At 43.7% G+C, this 15,840-nt stretch overlaps 1 protein-coding gene across 8 annotated transcripts in view; it reads left to right on the top strand.

Moving 5' to 3' along the window:
* The window catches only part of LOC122540917 (A-kinase anchor protein 13-like), a 411,711-nt gene extending 396,219 nt beyond the window's left edge, over positions 1-15,492 (top strand). For all 8 annotated transcript variants that reach the window (XM_043677213.1, XM_043677212.1, XM_043677210.1 and 5 more), the window contains 4 exons: positions 1,531-1,581; positions 4,718-5,191; positions 8,476-8,809; positions 10,660-15,492. In XM_043677213.1, the coding sequence (XP_043533148.1) occupies positions 1,531-1,581; positions 4,718-5,191; positions 8,476-8,809; positions 10,660-10,763 (963 nt within the window). In that variant the 3' untranslated portion in view covers positions 10,764-15,492. The remainder of the gene's footprint in view (positions 1-1,530; positions 1,582-4,717; positions 5,192-8,475; positions 8,810-10,659) is intronic.
* Positions 15,493-15,840: the final 348 nt, after the last annotated feature.

The following is a 15,840-nucleotide window of genomic DNA, read 5'->3' as shown; positions in this document are numbered from 1 at the left end:
CTGCAACTCATGCACAGAGTTTTATGAATTGTAATTTTAATTGGATAGAACATTGTTTAAGATGGAAGAACGTTTGTGTTACATTAGTTTTCAGTACTTTTATCCAAAGTTTCACGGCACACTCAGTCAGTTCTCACAGCATGCTGGTTGAAAATCACTGACCTAATGAAGCCCAGTCCATGCCAACATCAATTAAACCAACATGGCGGCACAGTGGTTAGCACTGCTGCCTCACAGCGCCAGAGACCCGGGTTCAATTCCCGCCTCAGGCGACTGACTGTGTGGAGTTTGCACGTTCTCTCTGTGTCTGCGTGGGTTTCCTCCGGGTGCTCCGGTTTCCTCCCACAGTCCAAAGATGTGCAGGTAAGGTGAATTGGCCATGCTAAATTGCCCGTAGTGTTAGGTAAGGGGTAAATGTAAGGGTATGGGTGGGTTGCGCTTCGGTGGGTTGGTGTGGACTTGTTGGACCGAAGGGCCTGTTTCCACACTGTAATGTAATCTAAAATCTAATCTAATCTAACAGGTATATTTAGATTTTAAAAACTGAAACTGTTCATCTGAGGGTTGTGTAATGTAATGGTGCCTCAGTACCCCGAAAGGAAAGCCAAGTATGAACTCTCCATTTCTGTAGAAAAGAAATCATCATTTTTACTTGCTTGTTGGTTTTGCTCCCAATCTCTGGGTAAAGTTGGGGATGTAGATGACTGTGGATGTTTTTGTTTCCTGTGGTGGTTTACAGTGTTTCCTTGTTGCTTTGTGTCAGTAGGATGTGGGGGATTTTTCAGAGCCCAATCTTCATGTCCCAGCTGAAATCCATAGCCAACATGCATCCCAACTCCAGAAAATGCAGGGGATTACATCGGAACTGTTACAGTGGCCTTCCAAGAGCTATAGCAGCTTCGATTAGCAGGAACTAGTTTAAATAATCTGGAAGAAGTTAGTGAAAGGTCAATAAGAACACTTTTTACTTAAAAGCTGCCCTTGGAGAGTCTTGATAACTTATCAAATCTTTTCTCAAAATAATATAATTTATTTGGTTTAGGTGGGGAAACGATTCATTCAATCTGACCCCTTATCCCAACCAGTGTAGTTTGGGTGTTTAAAGGGGACACGTGCTCAAGGTGTTTTTGTTCAACCACATTGCCAAGTCTTTATAAACTAGGACTATGCCCCCCAAAGCATGGGGTCACAACCTAAAGTGGGGAGCAGGTTCTGAGGCGGCAGTGGCAGTGTCCCACAGGGCCCCTCCCAGCAGTCAATTCTCACTGAGGGGGTCACAGTCATTTTCAGTCATTCTCAAATTGGGTTCATAGTGGGAAAAGGTTTGGAGCTCTGGATTAGGTTCTGATTTTGAAGCCAGATTCTCTCTCACTCTCACTCTCACATATGCTCTCTTTCACACTCACGCACACACGGACTCTCTTGCATACCCACACACACACTGGGTTTAATGTTAGTGCCTGAGGGAAGAGCATTGTTTTTAAAAATGCCTGTTGCTGTTTCACTTGACATGATGTGTTTCTCTTTCAGTATGTGCTTCAGAAGGTGCTGAGCCTGCAGCAGTTGTTGCTTGGATTACAGGTACGTATCTCATCTTTATTCCCTTTAATAGTCATTTTTAAACTTCTGAGAACTAACTGGGAACTAGCGCAGAAGCTATACAACATTGTGATGTGCATTTGCCCCTTTGTTGTCTTCCATCTGTTTCTCGTAACAGATAGAGAGCATGGAAACAGACCCTTCGGTTCAACTCATCCATACCAACCACACTTCCCAAACTAAACTAGTCCCACTTGCCTGCATTTGGCCCAAACCCCTCTGAACCTTTCCTATCCATGTACCTGTTCAAGTGTCTCTTAAATGTTGTAACTGTACCCGCATCTATCACTTCCTCTGGTAAGCTCATTCTACATATGATCCACCCTGTTGCCCACACCTAGTTGGCCTTGAGAAGGTGACGGTGAGCTGCCTTCTTGAATCACTGCAGTCCATGTGCTGTACGTAGACCCACAGTGCTGTTAGGGAGGGGATTCCAGGATTTTGACCCAATGACAGTGAAGGGACGGCGATATATTTCTTAGGATGGTGAGTGACATGGAGAGGAACTTGCAGGTAGTGATTTTCTATGTATCTGCTGCCCTTCTCCTTCAGGATGGAAGTGGTCATGGATTTGGAAGATGCTGCCAAAGAGATCTTGGCAAGCTAGTACAATGCATCTTGTAGCTGGTACACACTGTTTTCAATGTACTAGTGGTGGAGGATGTCATTGCTTAAGTTGGTGGATGGGCTGATTAAACGGGCTGCTTTGGGGTTTTTTTTGTGGCTGGTCCAGTTAAGTTTGTGGTCAATGACAACCCCCACAAAATGCTGATTGTGAAGGATTCAGTGACGGTAATGCAGTCAAATGCATTATGGTAATGGTTAGATTCTCCCTTGTTGGTGATGGCTATTGCCTGGCATGTGTGTGTGCCATAAATGTTACTTGTTACTTCTTCGCCCAAGCCTGAATGTTGTCCATCTCTTGCTGAATGTGAGTGTAGACTGCTTTGGAAAGGGAGGAGGTCTGAATGGGACCGGACATCAATTGTTCCCATTTCAGCTGGAGGGAAGGTCATTAACAAAGCAGCTGAGGATACTCTTTATCCAGTATCAACTGATGCACATTTTTGATGAGGTGCTCGAGCTCTTGCTAATTATCCCTCCCTGACCCAGGGATACTAAGACCAACACTATAGTTCCCTAGCTGCAGACTGTAGGCTCTTCAGAGACACAGAGCCATGCAGCATGGATACAACCAGTCCACGCCAAACATAATCCCAAACAAAACTAGTCCCACCTGCCTACTCCTGGCCCATATCCCTCCAAACCTTTCCTATTCATGTATCTATCCAAATGTCTTTTAAACGTTTAATTGTACCAACATCCACCACTTCCTCAGGAAGTTTATTCCACATGCGATGCACCCTCTGTATAAAAAAATTGCCAACTTAAGTCTTTTTTAAATCTCTCTCCTCCTCACCTTAAAAATGTGTCCCCCTAGTCTGGAAATCCCCCATCCTTTGGAAAAGGCAACTACCATTCACTCTATCTATACTCATTATTTTGTAAACTTCTATCAGGTCGCCTCTCAACCTCCTACGCTCCAGTGAAAGAAGGCCAAGCCTATCCAGCCTTTCTTTATAACTCAAACCTTCCATACCCAGCAACATCCTGGTCAATCTGTTCTGAACCCTCTCCAACTTAATAATATCCTACCCATAACTGGGCGAACATAATTCCAGCACTGCATTAGGTGATGCATTTGCCCATTGAGCTGGTGAGGGAGATTGCTGTGTGCTTAATGAAATGAATGAAGATGAGTTGGTCATTGAAGAGCATTTTCAGAGGAAGTGAACAGTAGCTGAAGGAAGATGAGATCAGGTTTTCCTCAGTCCGGATCTTTCGTTTGTTCCAACAGTGCCCTCTACTGTCCAGTGTTAAATTAGCAGTTTTTTTCATCAGTTGATCATCAATGTTTCCAACCAGTGCCCCTGCATGAGGCGTACTCACCACCCGCGCAAGTTCTGCTACTAAAACGCAATGTTTCTGACCCAAGCAATGTGCATAGTTTGATTTCAATTGGACTTCTAGGGATAAGATCTAAAATGATTAAACCACTGACGTAGCAACTAAAGTGCACATGCTGTCCGCCATAGGATAAGGAAGGGACCGCAGAAACAGGCAGCTACAATGGCTGCACCATTTCGTTCCATTACAGTGTGGGCACTCAGTGATGGCACCAGTAACACTGACTTCCTGTACAACTGTTTCAGCAGGAAATGCACCATTTCAGCATTGGGATTGACCTTTATGTACCTAACATAAAGGCAAATCTACTTTTTATTTTAGAGAAATCTTGGGGGGAGGTGGGGGGCAAGTTCCATACTATCAGGAAAGATGATTGTGAATTTACTGATTTGTTGTAAAGCCCTACTGGAGTCACAAATGCCCTCTAGGGAAGGAAATCTGCCATCCTTACAAGAGCCAGACCCAGACCCATAATCATGTCATTGACTCTTGGCAATCCTATTCAATGGATCGTAGAATTATAGAATCCCTGCAGTGAAGGTAGGGCCCATTTGGCCCATCAAGTCAGGGCCGTCTCTCCAAAGAGCCTCCCACCGATAACTCTGCATTTCCCATGGCTAATTCACCTAGCCTGCACATCTTCAGACTGTGGGAGGAAATCACATAGACATGGGGAGAACGTGCAAATGCCACACAGATGTCTGAGGGTGGAATTGAACCCAGGTTCCTGGTGTTGTGAGGCAGCAGTGCTAACCACTGAGCCACCATGCCTAGCAAGCTGCTCAGCCTTTTCAAACTAGGAATGGCAAATGTACGAGAACTTTTTAACGGCCCAATTTGAAAGGAATCCTGTGCAACACAGCTTAGGGCCAACTGGGGCAGCATTTGCTCCAAAATTCCCCAAATGTGCATGAATACTAATCATAGTCATAGAGATGTACAGCAAGGAAACAGACCCTTTGGCCCAACTCGTCCATGATATCCCATCCCAATCTGTTTCCACCTGCCAATATTATTACGTATTTCCCTCCTCCCACTCTGAGGGTGTTTTTAATGACTGCTGTGTTCCAGCTCCACAGCACAAAACCCCTTCAGACAGTTTCTGATGTTTCTTGCATTTAATAATCACTCTTACTCTGGCTCCTGACAGGCTGTCGTGGTGCAACAGGATTCGTTCATCGAGGACCAGAAGCAAGCGACGAGTGAGAGGAGTGAGCGCTTGACGCGGTCATCTTTACGGCCGAGCTCCCTGATCGAGCAGGAGAAGCAACGAAGTTTGGAGAAACACCGTCAGGAGCTGGCCAACCTGAAACGGCAGCAGGCACTGCACCTGGAGGAGAAGAAGAAATGGGAACGGGAGTGGGAGATGAAGGAGAAGGATCTGACTGAGCGGGAGGCCAAAGTGTCGCTGCAAGATGCTGAGACAGCAAGGTTACAGAAGGAAGTGGAAAAGCAGAGGGAGGAGCTTCAGTTGAGGAAGGAGGAGTATCAGCAGGATCTGGAGAGGCTGAGGACAGCACAGAAGCAGCTCGACAAGGAGAAAGAGCAGCTAAAGAGGATGGAAGAGCTGATCACTCATCAAAGGCAGAGCCGCCTGACACACTCGGATTCCCTCAGTTCACAGGTACAAGTTTTTGCTGTACGCTCAATAACACTATCTGATAAAAACATTGGGTGGATGTGTATGGGTGGGGTTGGAAGGGGGAAGAGTGAAAATACACAAGCAGAGCCACATAATATCCAGTCCACTGTCCCTGCTTCTTGTTAGTTAGCTGTATGGAGCTCAGTGGCTCTGGCTTCAAGTCCCAATGCAGAGCTTGTTGGCTATGGAAGGGGGACATTCATAATGTAGTCACCCTGTTAATCCTTCCAGCTCACCCACGAGAGAAAGGTGTGTATGAAGATACAAACCAAACAAACAGTTCTGTGTTTTAGAATTTCTGGTCATGCTAAAAGATTCCAAATCCACATTATTGGACACAGCATGCACATTGATCTGTTGCATCTGGCCTGAATCCATTTAACTTGGCAAACATTGGCAAAGGTCAAGCTTTAAGGACTATAATAACACGTGACAGCATCTGCTGGAACTGAAGGGTAAACCCAGCACTGCCCGATACGTTTTGCATTCAGTTGCTAGTTGCTGGCATCCTCACAATGAGACCTTATCCTGTTATGGGGCCGGTTTCCATCGGTGTACCGATGATAGCCAGCTGAGATTCACCATCATCTTCAATCTACATATTTCTACAGTTGCATATCAGTAAAAGCAAGAAGCTGACTTAAATGGGAGAATTCTTCCACTTTGGCAGATCATTCAGCTTTATGGGTCAATGCTGGTGTTAATGATCCACAAATCCTCTCCCGCGCTATTTCATCGCACCCGGTCAACATGTCCTTCTGTTTCTTCTTCATTTGTGTCCAACTGCTCCTTTAATGCAGTTGCACTCATTGCCTCAACTACCCCTATTAGCAGCAAGTTCTGCTTGATCCCAACTGGTTGGTCCAGCTCTACTCAACCATCCAGTACTTAGGTGAAACCACAGGCCCACAAGCTATTTGACCCAGACCTCAATATCATTCTAAATCCATTACTAAGATCACATTCTTCTGCCTCTTTCTAATCTTATCCATTTCCACCCCAACTCACACCCAACATCCAAGCTTTCATTAACATCCAATTGGGATTCACCAGTGTGCTCCCACCTTAAAACCCTATCTCTTCATCCGGAGCTCACTGAAGATGTTACCTAGTATAGAGACGAAACATCTGAAAATGAACCTTCCAGCTCAGTGAGCAAACCTACATCCAGAACCCTAGCTCTTCCTTGATCAAGTCATCAACTGGTGTAAAACCCCACTTCTGTCCCCCACAAAGTTCTGCTTATTCATGCCTCCGACCCATCCCTCCATGGTCTGACTCCTTGGTACCTTTGCCAGCCCTACCTCCCTGCTCGTGGCAGTTGTTCTCTGTCTCCAGTCTGCTGTGCTCTACTGTGGCTGAGTGCAGCAGTGCTTCAGACATTAACAACCTCAATTCACTGAGGTTCTTTGCATCTACTGGTCCCTGTGTAGGAAAAAAAAGCTTCTTAACTCATCCAGTTTAATATTATGTAAAATATTTGTGTGAAAGTTTTACTCCACCTCCAGATTATTTCCACCATTACCATCAGTTGTGCACCCTGTTAGCCCACAGCCCAAGTCACATACCAGGCTAACAAGACCTTAATCTCAACAATGGTTTTGCAATTTCTTTCTAGATGCATTTAGATACAAATGTGAAACCTTTACAAAGCGACCATTAACCTTTGGTGAAATTCTGGTGTGACACCAGAGACTTTCAAGAAGAAAACTAAAGCCTCTAAATGTTTTCAATATGTCGTGTCCAAAGTGACATAGATGATTCATTCAAGCTGCCCATGTTTTTGGCTGTTCTCATTCATGTTATCTTCCTTGGTTATTCTGATAGCTCTTGTGAGCAAAGTTACCTGCCCATTGTGGCTTAGCCATACCGGGCCAGGCCCAGGTCTTAGCCATACCGGGCCAGGCCCAGGTCTTAGCCATACCGGGCCAGGCCCAGGTCTTAGCTATACCGGGCCAGGCCCAAGTCTGTGCTGCTGCTTTAGGCAAGGCCTGATGTCACAACTGGACTGACCATTTCTAAAGTTGGGAGGGGTTTAGAAACCTGTGAACAAGGAGTAGGCCATTCAGCCCCTCATGCCAATTTTTTTATCATTCAGTAAGATGTGGTTGATCTGATGACCCCACATTCATGCCTAATCCAGATAACATTTTACCACTTTGCTACTAAGGAGCTATACACTAGTGCCTTCAAAGTATTCAAAGACTGCTTCTATCACCTTTTTGGGGGAAAAGAATTCCAAGGACCAACAACCTTCTCTGAGGAAAGCCAATATTCTCATCGCAGACTTTTAAACAGCAAAACCTAGTTCTCGATTCTCCCATAAGGGGAAAGATCCACTCCACATCTACCCTGTCCAAATCCTGCAGGATCTTGGGTTTCAATCAAGTCACCTCTTGTTCTTAACTCCGCTGGATGCAAGTAAAGCCTGTCCAACATTCCCTCTTTAGACAACTGACCCATCGCAGGTATTAGGTCTGGTAGTGTTCACATTGCTCCCAACACGATTATATCCTTTCTTTAAGGTAGCCAGAGCTATACACAGTACTCCAGGTAGGATCTCCCCAGTGTTCTGTATCACTGAAGCATTAACATTCTGCTTTGTGTTCAATTCCATTCACGATAAATGACAGCATTCCATTAAGTTTCCTTATGATTAAAGGAGCTGACAGGGTAGGTAGGGATTCTCCAGAGGCTGTCTTCCTAATGGAGAGCTCAGAACGAGGGAATGTAACCTGAAACTCTGAGTGAGGTGGTTTGAGGATATACAAAGCATTTCATAAATGTGAAGCTCACCCAAAAAAATGGTGGGGGTCTGGTTTTGGGAAACCTAAGAGCTAATTGAAAATTTCAAATCTGAAATTGATGTATTTTTATTAGATTGGGGATTTGAAGGTTACGGGGCCAAACTAGGTAAATGAAGTTAAGGTCCTGATTAACCATAATCCAATTGAGTCATAGAATAGACTCAGTGGGTTGCATGGCATCCTCCTCCTTCTTTACCCCAATGCAAAACCCATCTGGTTCAAAAGAGAATCAGATTTCTTTTCAAACCTACCGACACTTGCTGTATGAGCTGATATGGAGAAGGGACATGTGGATGAGGCAAACAGCCAGCAAAGTGTGTCCAGCGACCCAGCCAGTGTCTGGTTTCCTGGTCAAAGGGTTAGTACCTTCAACCGTGATCAGCAAAAACTGACTCGGCAAAGAAAGTTGTGCTCATTTCAAGTTCCGTAATTTCCAACTTTCTCGTTCCCCTATCCTAGTCTTCAGATCGAGAGGTTGTGACGCCAATTGGCCCTCTGACCGAGGGATCCTCAAGCTCAACAAAGCTGTTTGGCTGTAATTCGTTAAACCAGGAACATTCGGAGGCACACCTTATGAAGAGGGATGTGGAGACTTCTCCCAGCCCGACTTGGAAAGACTCCACACAAAGCAATGCCAAGAACCTCACAAGTCAACCACGAAACACCACAAATTCAACCAGCAACCCACTGCCACCACGGTTACTCAAGCTCGCGAAACCAAAGGAGAAGAAATCCAAACACCGTAAGGGCAAAGGTCACCGCTCTGGGAACTTACCACCCGAATACAATCCAGGTGTGGTATGGTCAACGCTTGGTTAACCTGGGGTAGGGTGTTGTGTTGACTTATGAGATTGGCTCTTGAAATAGCATTTGATGTGTTGTAAGGTTAAAGACACTTACTGTTTAAAACCTTTGAGTCAGCCAGTCCTAGCTGGAATGGTCTCAGGCTTTTGGGCCTCAAGGCTCCATCTTTCGTCAGATTTGGGGATCGAGGGGGGAGTTGCCAGCACAGGGTGTGAGGTTACCAATTTGCGGGATTATCTGGGGAGTCTCCAGGAGGTCAGCGTTAATCTCCAGAACACAACGGCAAGGTAACACACAGGAAACAGCTTGTACATATTTACCCTTTATATTTCTTAGCTCATAAAGTATGAATTCTTAACAAACTGTTTAATTGAGTGGCACACTGTCTCAGTGGTTAGCAGTGCTGCCTCACAATGCCAGGGACCTGAGTTCAATTCCAGCCTTGGGCGACTTGCTGTGTGCCGCATTCTCCCCGTGTCTGTGTGGGTTTCCTCTGGGTGTTCCAGTTTCCTCCCACTATCCAAAAATGTGCAGGTCAGGTGAATTGGCCATGCTAAATTGCCCCTAGTGTTCAGGGATGTATAAGTCAGGTGCATTAATCAGGGGTAAATGTAGGGGAATGGGCCTGAGTAGGTTGCTCTTTGGAGGGTCGGTGTGGACTTGTTGGGCCGAAGGGCTTGTTTCCACACTGTAGGGATTCTGTTCTGTTCTAAAGACAGGAAGGTTGCCAAAGGTGTTACAGTAATGCAATTTCCTAAATTGAGGCAATTATATAAAATTTTGATTCGGTGCCCCTGGGATGTTTTGTACAGTTTTGGTCTGCTTACCTCGGTATACTTGTCATAGACTGGAGTGCAATGGAGATTCATTAGATTAATTTCATGGGATTGACCCATGAAGAGTGATTGCAAAGACTGGGTCTGTATGGAGTTTAGAAGAATGAAAGGCGATCTCATTGAAAAGTACAACGTTCCACACAGAGCCAGACAGGAGGACATCCAGCAAGAGTGTTTTTCCCGGTTGTGGGGGTGCAGGGAGTGGGGTGCACAATGAGGTGCTGATATCCCGATTCAAGGGCAAATTTCAGAAAGAGGAGCCTGCATTTTCGGTCTGAAATGATGACGTGTTTCTTCACTCAGTGGGTAGCAAATGTATAGAATCCTGTAGTCCAAAGATCTTGGAGTATGTTCATGTCATTGAGTATGTTCATGATCAAGATCAGCACATTGCCAGATGTTAGAGAAATCAAGAGATATGGCATAATGTGGAGGAAAGTAGTACTAAGAGAAAACAGCCATGGTCTTAATGGATAACGGAGCAAAAATCAATGGCCTACTCTTAATTGTTCTTATGTTGCTTTCTGACTATCTGAATGTACTTTACCTTCATGGGCACATGTGCCATGCAAGCATACATGAACTATATGTACATGCATATACCGTGTGTATATCAAGCAGCACAGTGGCTCAGTGTTCAGCACTGCTGCCTCAGAGTGCCAGGGACCCAGGTTCAATTCCAGCCTTTGTACTGTATGTCTGTGTGGAGTTTGCATGTTCTCCCTGTGTCTGCATGGATTTCCACAGAGTGTTCCAGTTCCTCTCACAGTCCAAAGATGTGCCAGTTTGGTGGGTTGGCCATGCTAACTGTGGGATTACAGGGATAGGATGGGGGGCTGGATTTGGGTGGGATGCACCTTGGAGGGTTAGTGCAGACTTGAATGTTCTCTTTCCATGCTGAAGGGATCCTATTATTTTCTCTATGTATTAAAAATACGTTGTATGTGTAAATTCTACACACTTAGAAAACAGTTATTATAAACAAAATATGTATATTTCTCAGATGTCCTACCAACAGCAGACAGCTCAGCACTGAATAAAACAGCACCAGATAAAAAGCACCCTGCAACTGAACTTCTGGGCAATGAAGAGGTTTTCTACTGCTGATCTTTCCTGCTTTAGAGACTGTGTGGAGATTTGGGGCTGGAGGAGGGTGAGGGAGAGGATAAGGACTCCCCTCAGCCATGTGACTGTCTACAGGATGTGTGATATCCACACTGTCTTCCCCGTTGCTCTCTGATGGTGGTATTGATGGGACTGCGTGCTGAAATAATAAAAATAGATACGTATTAAGTTGGTACATCAATCTCTCTCTCTGCGTAACAAAACAATTGATTGAGAAATGCTGTCCAAAAGGCAAGGCGAGGAAACATCTGGTTGATTTAAAACCCAGCAAGAGCTTGTTGGAAATTGATGCAGTTTAAATCAGAGCAGTGAAACAAAAGTTTGATATTTCTTGAAATGTTGCGGTCTTCTGAGGCATTGTGTTGTCACTGGCGTTCAGTGCTGTTCTAAAAAGGGAATTTGAGTCAAACTCTTAACTCAGCTTCATCCCACAACTGCCATCACTGGTGACTGCTAAGTTGTCACCAGGAGCTTGGCTCCTGAGGCACCTCCTTCCAATGCAGCCTTTTGGCGAGCGTCTGCCTCTGGAATGTTTCTGTTTTACACCAGTCCAACCCTGTAAGAGCATTTGATCAAAACCCTTTTCTCCAGAGCCATTCTCAACACTTTGCTCACCTCTTGCATTATTTCTGGCCTTATTGACTTGGGAGATGGTTGGTCAGGGGCGAGTCAATTTTTAAATATACCCTTCCGAAAATATCCAGCCATTCTTTCAGTGACTAAACAAACCACTTACTGAAATGGGAGAGAATATGAAGATTGCAGGATGGGAGAGATTAATTTGCCAGCTAGTTGATTCACTTCAAATTTCTGGCATAGTAGTGTGTATTCTGCGCCATCAATCTATGTTGTAAATAAAATTGCAGTGAGTGCAATGGTTTTTAATTTGTGCATTTCTCCCATTTGAGGGAGAGAAAGGTTCATCCCTGAGATTTCCTTTTCCTTCAAACATGTTAATATTTAAATCTTATGGGGTAGAAATTGTCAAATATCGGTGTAAAATTAAATTCTGAATGTAAAATGTTTTTAAGAGCAAGAACTGTAAAGCTACAAAGGTGGAATTAATGCACGATGGTTTATACTTGATTTTTTTTCTATTGCTTTAAGTTCCATTCTACTAGAATGTTAATTGGGATATTTTAATTGTTTTTATGTAGATCATCTCATAATTTTTAAAATCAATAGTGTCTTCTTTTGGATGGCCTGCATATGATTTGATGAGGAAACACAGTGTGTAGGGCACTAATTTTTCACCTGGAACCTGGGTTCAGATGCAGCCTGGACTGAAAGGGGGTCAAAGATACTTGGGTCAGCATTGACAAGCCTGATGTGGAATGAGTTTGGATAGTCTTTGTCCAGTCCGCACCACACAACTATCTGTAATTTGGCACTAACTATGAAATCTCACGCACAAGGTGGGGGTGGGGGAGGGGTCAAAGGCACACGTAGAGAAAATGGAGACATGATACATTGGGGTTTTACAGGGGTACTTCAGATGTAAGTCAAAGAAAGCCTTACTCTCACTTATTTGTTCACACCAGTTTCCCAAAACGGGGCTAAGTTCCACGCCATTATCTTCACTCACTCACTGAGCACAGATTCACCCATTATTACTGAGCACCAACAGTTTTCCAGTACACCTCGTCAAGGAACACCAGGCAGTTTCCTCAAAACCCTTTGTTGATGCTAATGTTGAGAGGGATCTGTCCATCTACAGGGATAAGAAAGTCCCTTTTGATTCACAGTCAGAGGGATAGTTTGCAGTGTTTAACTATAGAGGGAGCACAAAATTGATCCCATTTACCTTTTACTCCTGATACCTCCAACCTGCTGCAAGGTCCCATTCCAGAAAAGGAGGGAAGAGTCCAACTCAAACCAGGGTCAGAGTGAGGTGGAGAGGTGCCCCTGATCAGTTGCTGTTGGTACCTCAGATGATTGTTGACTTGTAAAGAGTTTAGGAATCAATGGTCCATTTTCTTGTTAGCAATGTACAAACAGGAGGTGGCCATTCAGCCCATTGAACCTGGTCTGTTACAAATAGAATATGGATGCTCTGTATCTTAACTCCACTTGATTCCTTAACCCTTAATGTACCATTGCCTCACAAGAATCAATGTCTTGAATCCAAGACCCATTCCATATGAGACAAGGCCAGCTTGAAAGGCAGCATCATCTCCAGAGTGTGGTCTGTGGCCGTGAAGCACTTTAAAGAAACAAAAACTTGTTTTTTTTTGTAAATCATGTACACTGTTGTCAGCTTTCATACTACTTTAATCAGAAGACAATCACAATTCCATGGCCTGTGCTGTATATTGTGGATTCCAAATGCACACGTCAGGGAAAGAAACAAAGTGGAGTTTTAATGCAAGATGCTATTTCAGTTATGTTTTGGACTTGCTCCTGCCCAAGAGAAAAGGGCTGCATTTTACCAAAGGCAGAACTCAAAACCAGGGAGAATACAACCACTGTACATGGCTTTGAAAGCTTCTATCATTTCCTGTGGTCCAGATTTGATTTAACAATCTTAAGAGCTGCTATTAATTTTATAATTTTTTTTAACAAAAGTATATAGTGTTCCCCTTCAGGTTTTTGCCAATAGCTGTGGTAATTGGTGTTTATTTTGACAGGGCGATTTGTGTTGATACATTGCTGAGGCTGTCCGTACATTATCAAGGGCAGCCCTGACCCAACCACATCAGAAATGTCGAGAATGAAGGTTTCTCTGAGGAAACCCCATTCACGGCAAGGCTTTGTAGGATCCATGTGAACCCTGCCAAAAGAAAACCCGAAATTATTTGAATGTGGTATTTCTGATCACTTTGAGGACAGAGTAATGTCTTTTGGTGGGACCCAGGTTTCATGGCCTTTGAATATCTCTAAGTGATCATCTCTTTCTTGTCCAAATGGGGGTTTATTGTGCAGACCTTCGATCATGACAGGTAGCATGCCCAATTCACCTTTGGCTTGGTCAGATATTAGCGTATGGACATTCCCCCTACTGTTCACTGCAGGCATCAGCAGTAAATGATCTTCCTTACATCTCACCCCCTTCTATCACCACTCTGAACATTTCTACCACGGTCACACCTCTGACCTCCAATACAGAGAGAACCGTTTTAAAGATAAATGTATTCCTCAGGGTTTGGCAATACAGAGTGACAAGACATTAGAGCAGCATGGGGGTGACACAATAAAGATGATCATCCTGCATGGGACAGTCTGGGCTGTTAACCTCCCAAGAACTTTGTAAAAGTGGGTTACACCAGCGGAATTGGGCAATACAGTTTATCTTATTGGAGAGTAACAAAACTATTCAAGCTCCTGCTTGATTTCCTGATCGCTGGGAGGATGGGAATGGGTGCTAGTCAATCCCACTAGATTTAAGTTTTAAGATTTGCATGTGACTTGTGTTCTGTTCTAACAGTCATGACTTCAAGGAGTTTAGTTTGTCTTTCAGGGGTCAGGAGAATAGTGTCGGCCATTATACCAACATTTAAATCTGAAACTGGAAATACCCATGTTAGGACACAGTATCCAAAAAGAGAGGGATTTATTTCATAGGTAAACTTTTACGTTAATAAGGAGGTACCCATGGGTACAATTACATCTGTCTTCTCCTGAGAGAGACACTCCTCAAATTACCCTTTTCCCTTGTACCCTATCTATTTTTTCAACACTGTTGAGTGTGTCTGACTGTTGAAATAACACAGGCAGGAAAATAACAGTAAAATATTAGCCATTAGAGAGAACACACAAAGGAATTTAGCCCCAGAAATGTTATTTCAAGTTTATTTTTACTTTTTTTAAATGGACATGAGATTTTATTTAAGTTTTGAAACCCTTACATTTTGGAATTTTACATCCTTGGAGAACATTTGTTGAGTTAATTTTTACTGAGTGTTGAATGCCGCTCTCTGTAGTACTGTAAGCTTGAAAGATGCACACCACCCTCCTCACAATCCCATCTATAATTTTGGACCATCACCCAGTTCCTGCAGAGCTAACAACACTGAGAAGACATGAAAGGCAGGCAAGATTTTAACTCACTCAGTAAGTATTCACCTGCAGAGTTAATATTGGGCTCATTGTATTCCTAGAAAAAGGTGGGATCTCGGGGACGCTGTCTACCCAGATGGGTTTCAAACTTCTAGATCTTTCCTGAGCTAGCGGGTATAAAACCTCGCTGACAAAGACAGAGAATCGCGGACCATTCACCCAGTGCTACTTAAACAGGGCTCTGTGCTTTAAGCAGCCAACCACCAATCCCAACCGACCATGCCCAGTTTCTCCACACCATTTCAAATTGCTTGATTACAGACCCACCTGCCTTGTACTGAAAACATTTATGCACTAACTGAATAATGGACATGCTCAGGATGTCTCTCAAGCATTTTATATACCTCTCTGCTTTCAAAAAAAAAATTCCTGAGGATAAACAAAAAAAGATCTACTTGCACCAAGGTACACCTTGTATTTTTCTTGATTCTGTGTACAAAAAAAATAATTATAAGGATGAAAACCTAATTATTTTATCTATGATGTAATTACTGTATAAAAGTGGAAACTGTAAACATAGTTACATTTCAGTAATGTTGCTGTGATCTCCAGTAGCTTTTTTGTAATTAAACTTTTATTTATCATTTTCCCCTTATAGATTATCAGCCAATGTAAATTTCTTTCCCCCACAATAAACATTTACACCATAGATTTATTCGAAGGCGTTTGTGCTTTTGTTATTGTCTTTTCACTCACTCACTCCCTCAGTGACAAGGACCAATATTTAACAGCAGGTGGCAGCAATGAGTTGCATCTATCCCTCAGGAAGGGACAGATCGTTTTGTTACAATTAGGTATTAATGTAATTGTTTAACAGAGTAACAGATCCCAAAGCAAGAGGGATACTGACTAAAGCTTTATACGATTTGAGCTATAGGGAGAAGTTGATTAGGCTAGGGCTGTTTTCCCTGGAGTGTCGGAGGCTGAGGGGTGACCTTATGGAGGTGTTTAAAATCATGAGGGGCACGGATAGGGTAAATACCCTGGGGTGGGGGAGTCCAGT

The sequence above is a fragment of the Chiloscyllium plagiosum genome, chromosome 36 (genome assembly GCF_004010195.1).
Source record: "Chiloscyllium plagiosum isolate BGI_BamShark_2017 chromosome 36, ASM401019v2, whole genome shotgun sequence".
Taxonomy (NCBI): Eukaryota; Metazoa; Chordata; class Chondrichthyes; order Orectolobiformes; family Hemiscylliidae; genus Chiloscyllium; species Chiloscyllium plagiosum.
Note: the sequence above shows the minus strand (reverse complement) of the source record. Positions and strands in the feature narration are given on the sequence as shown.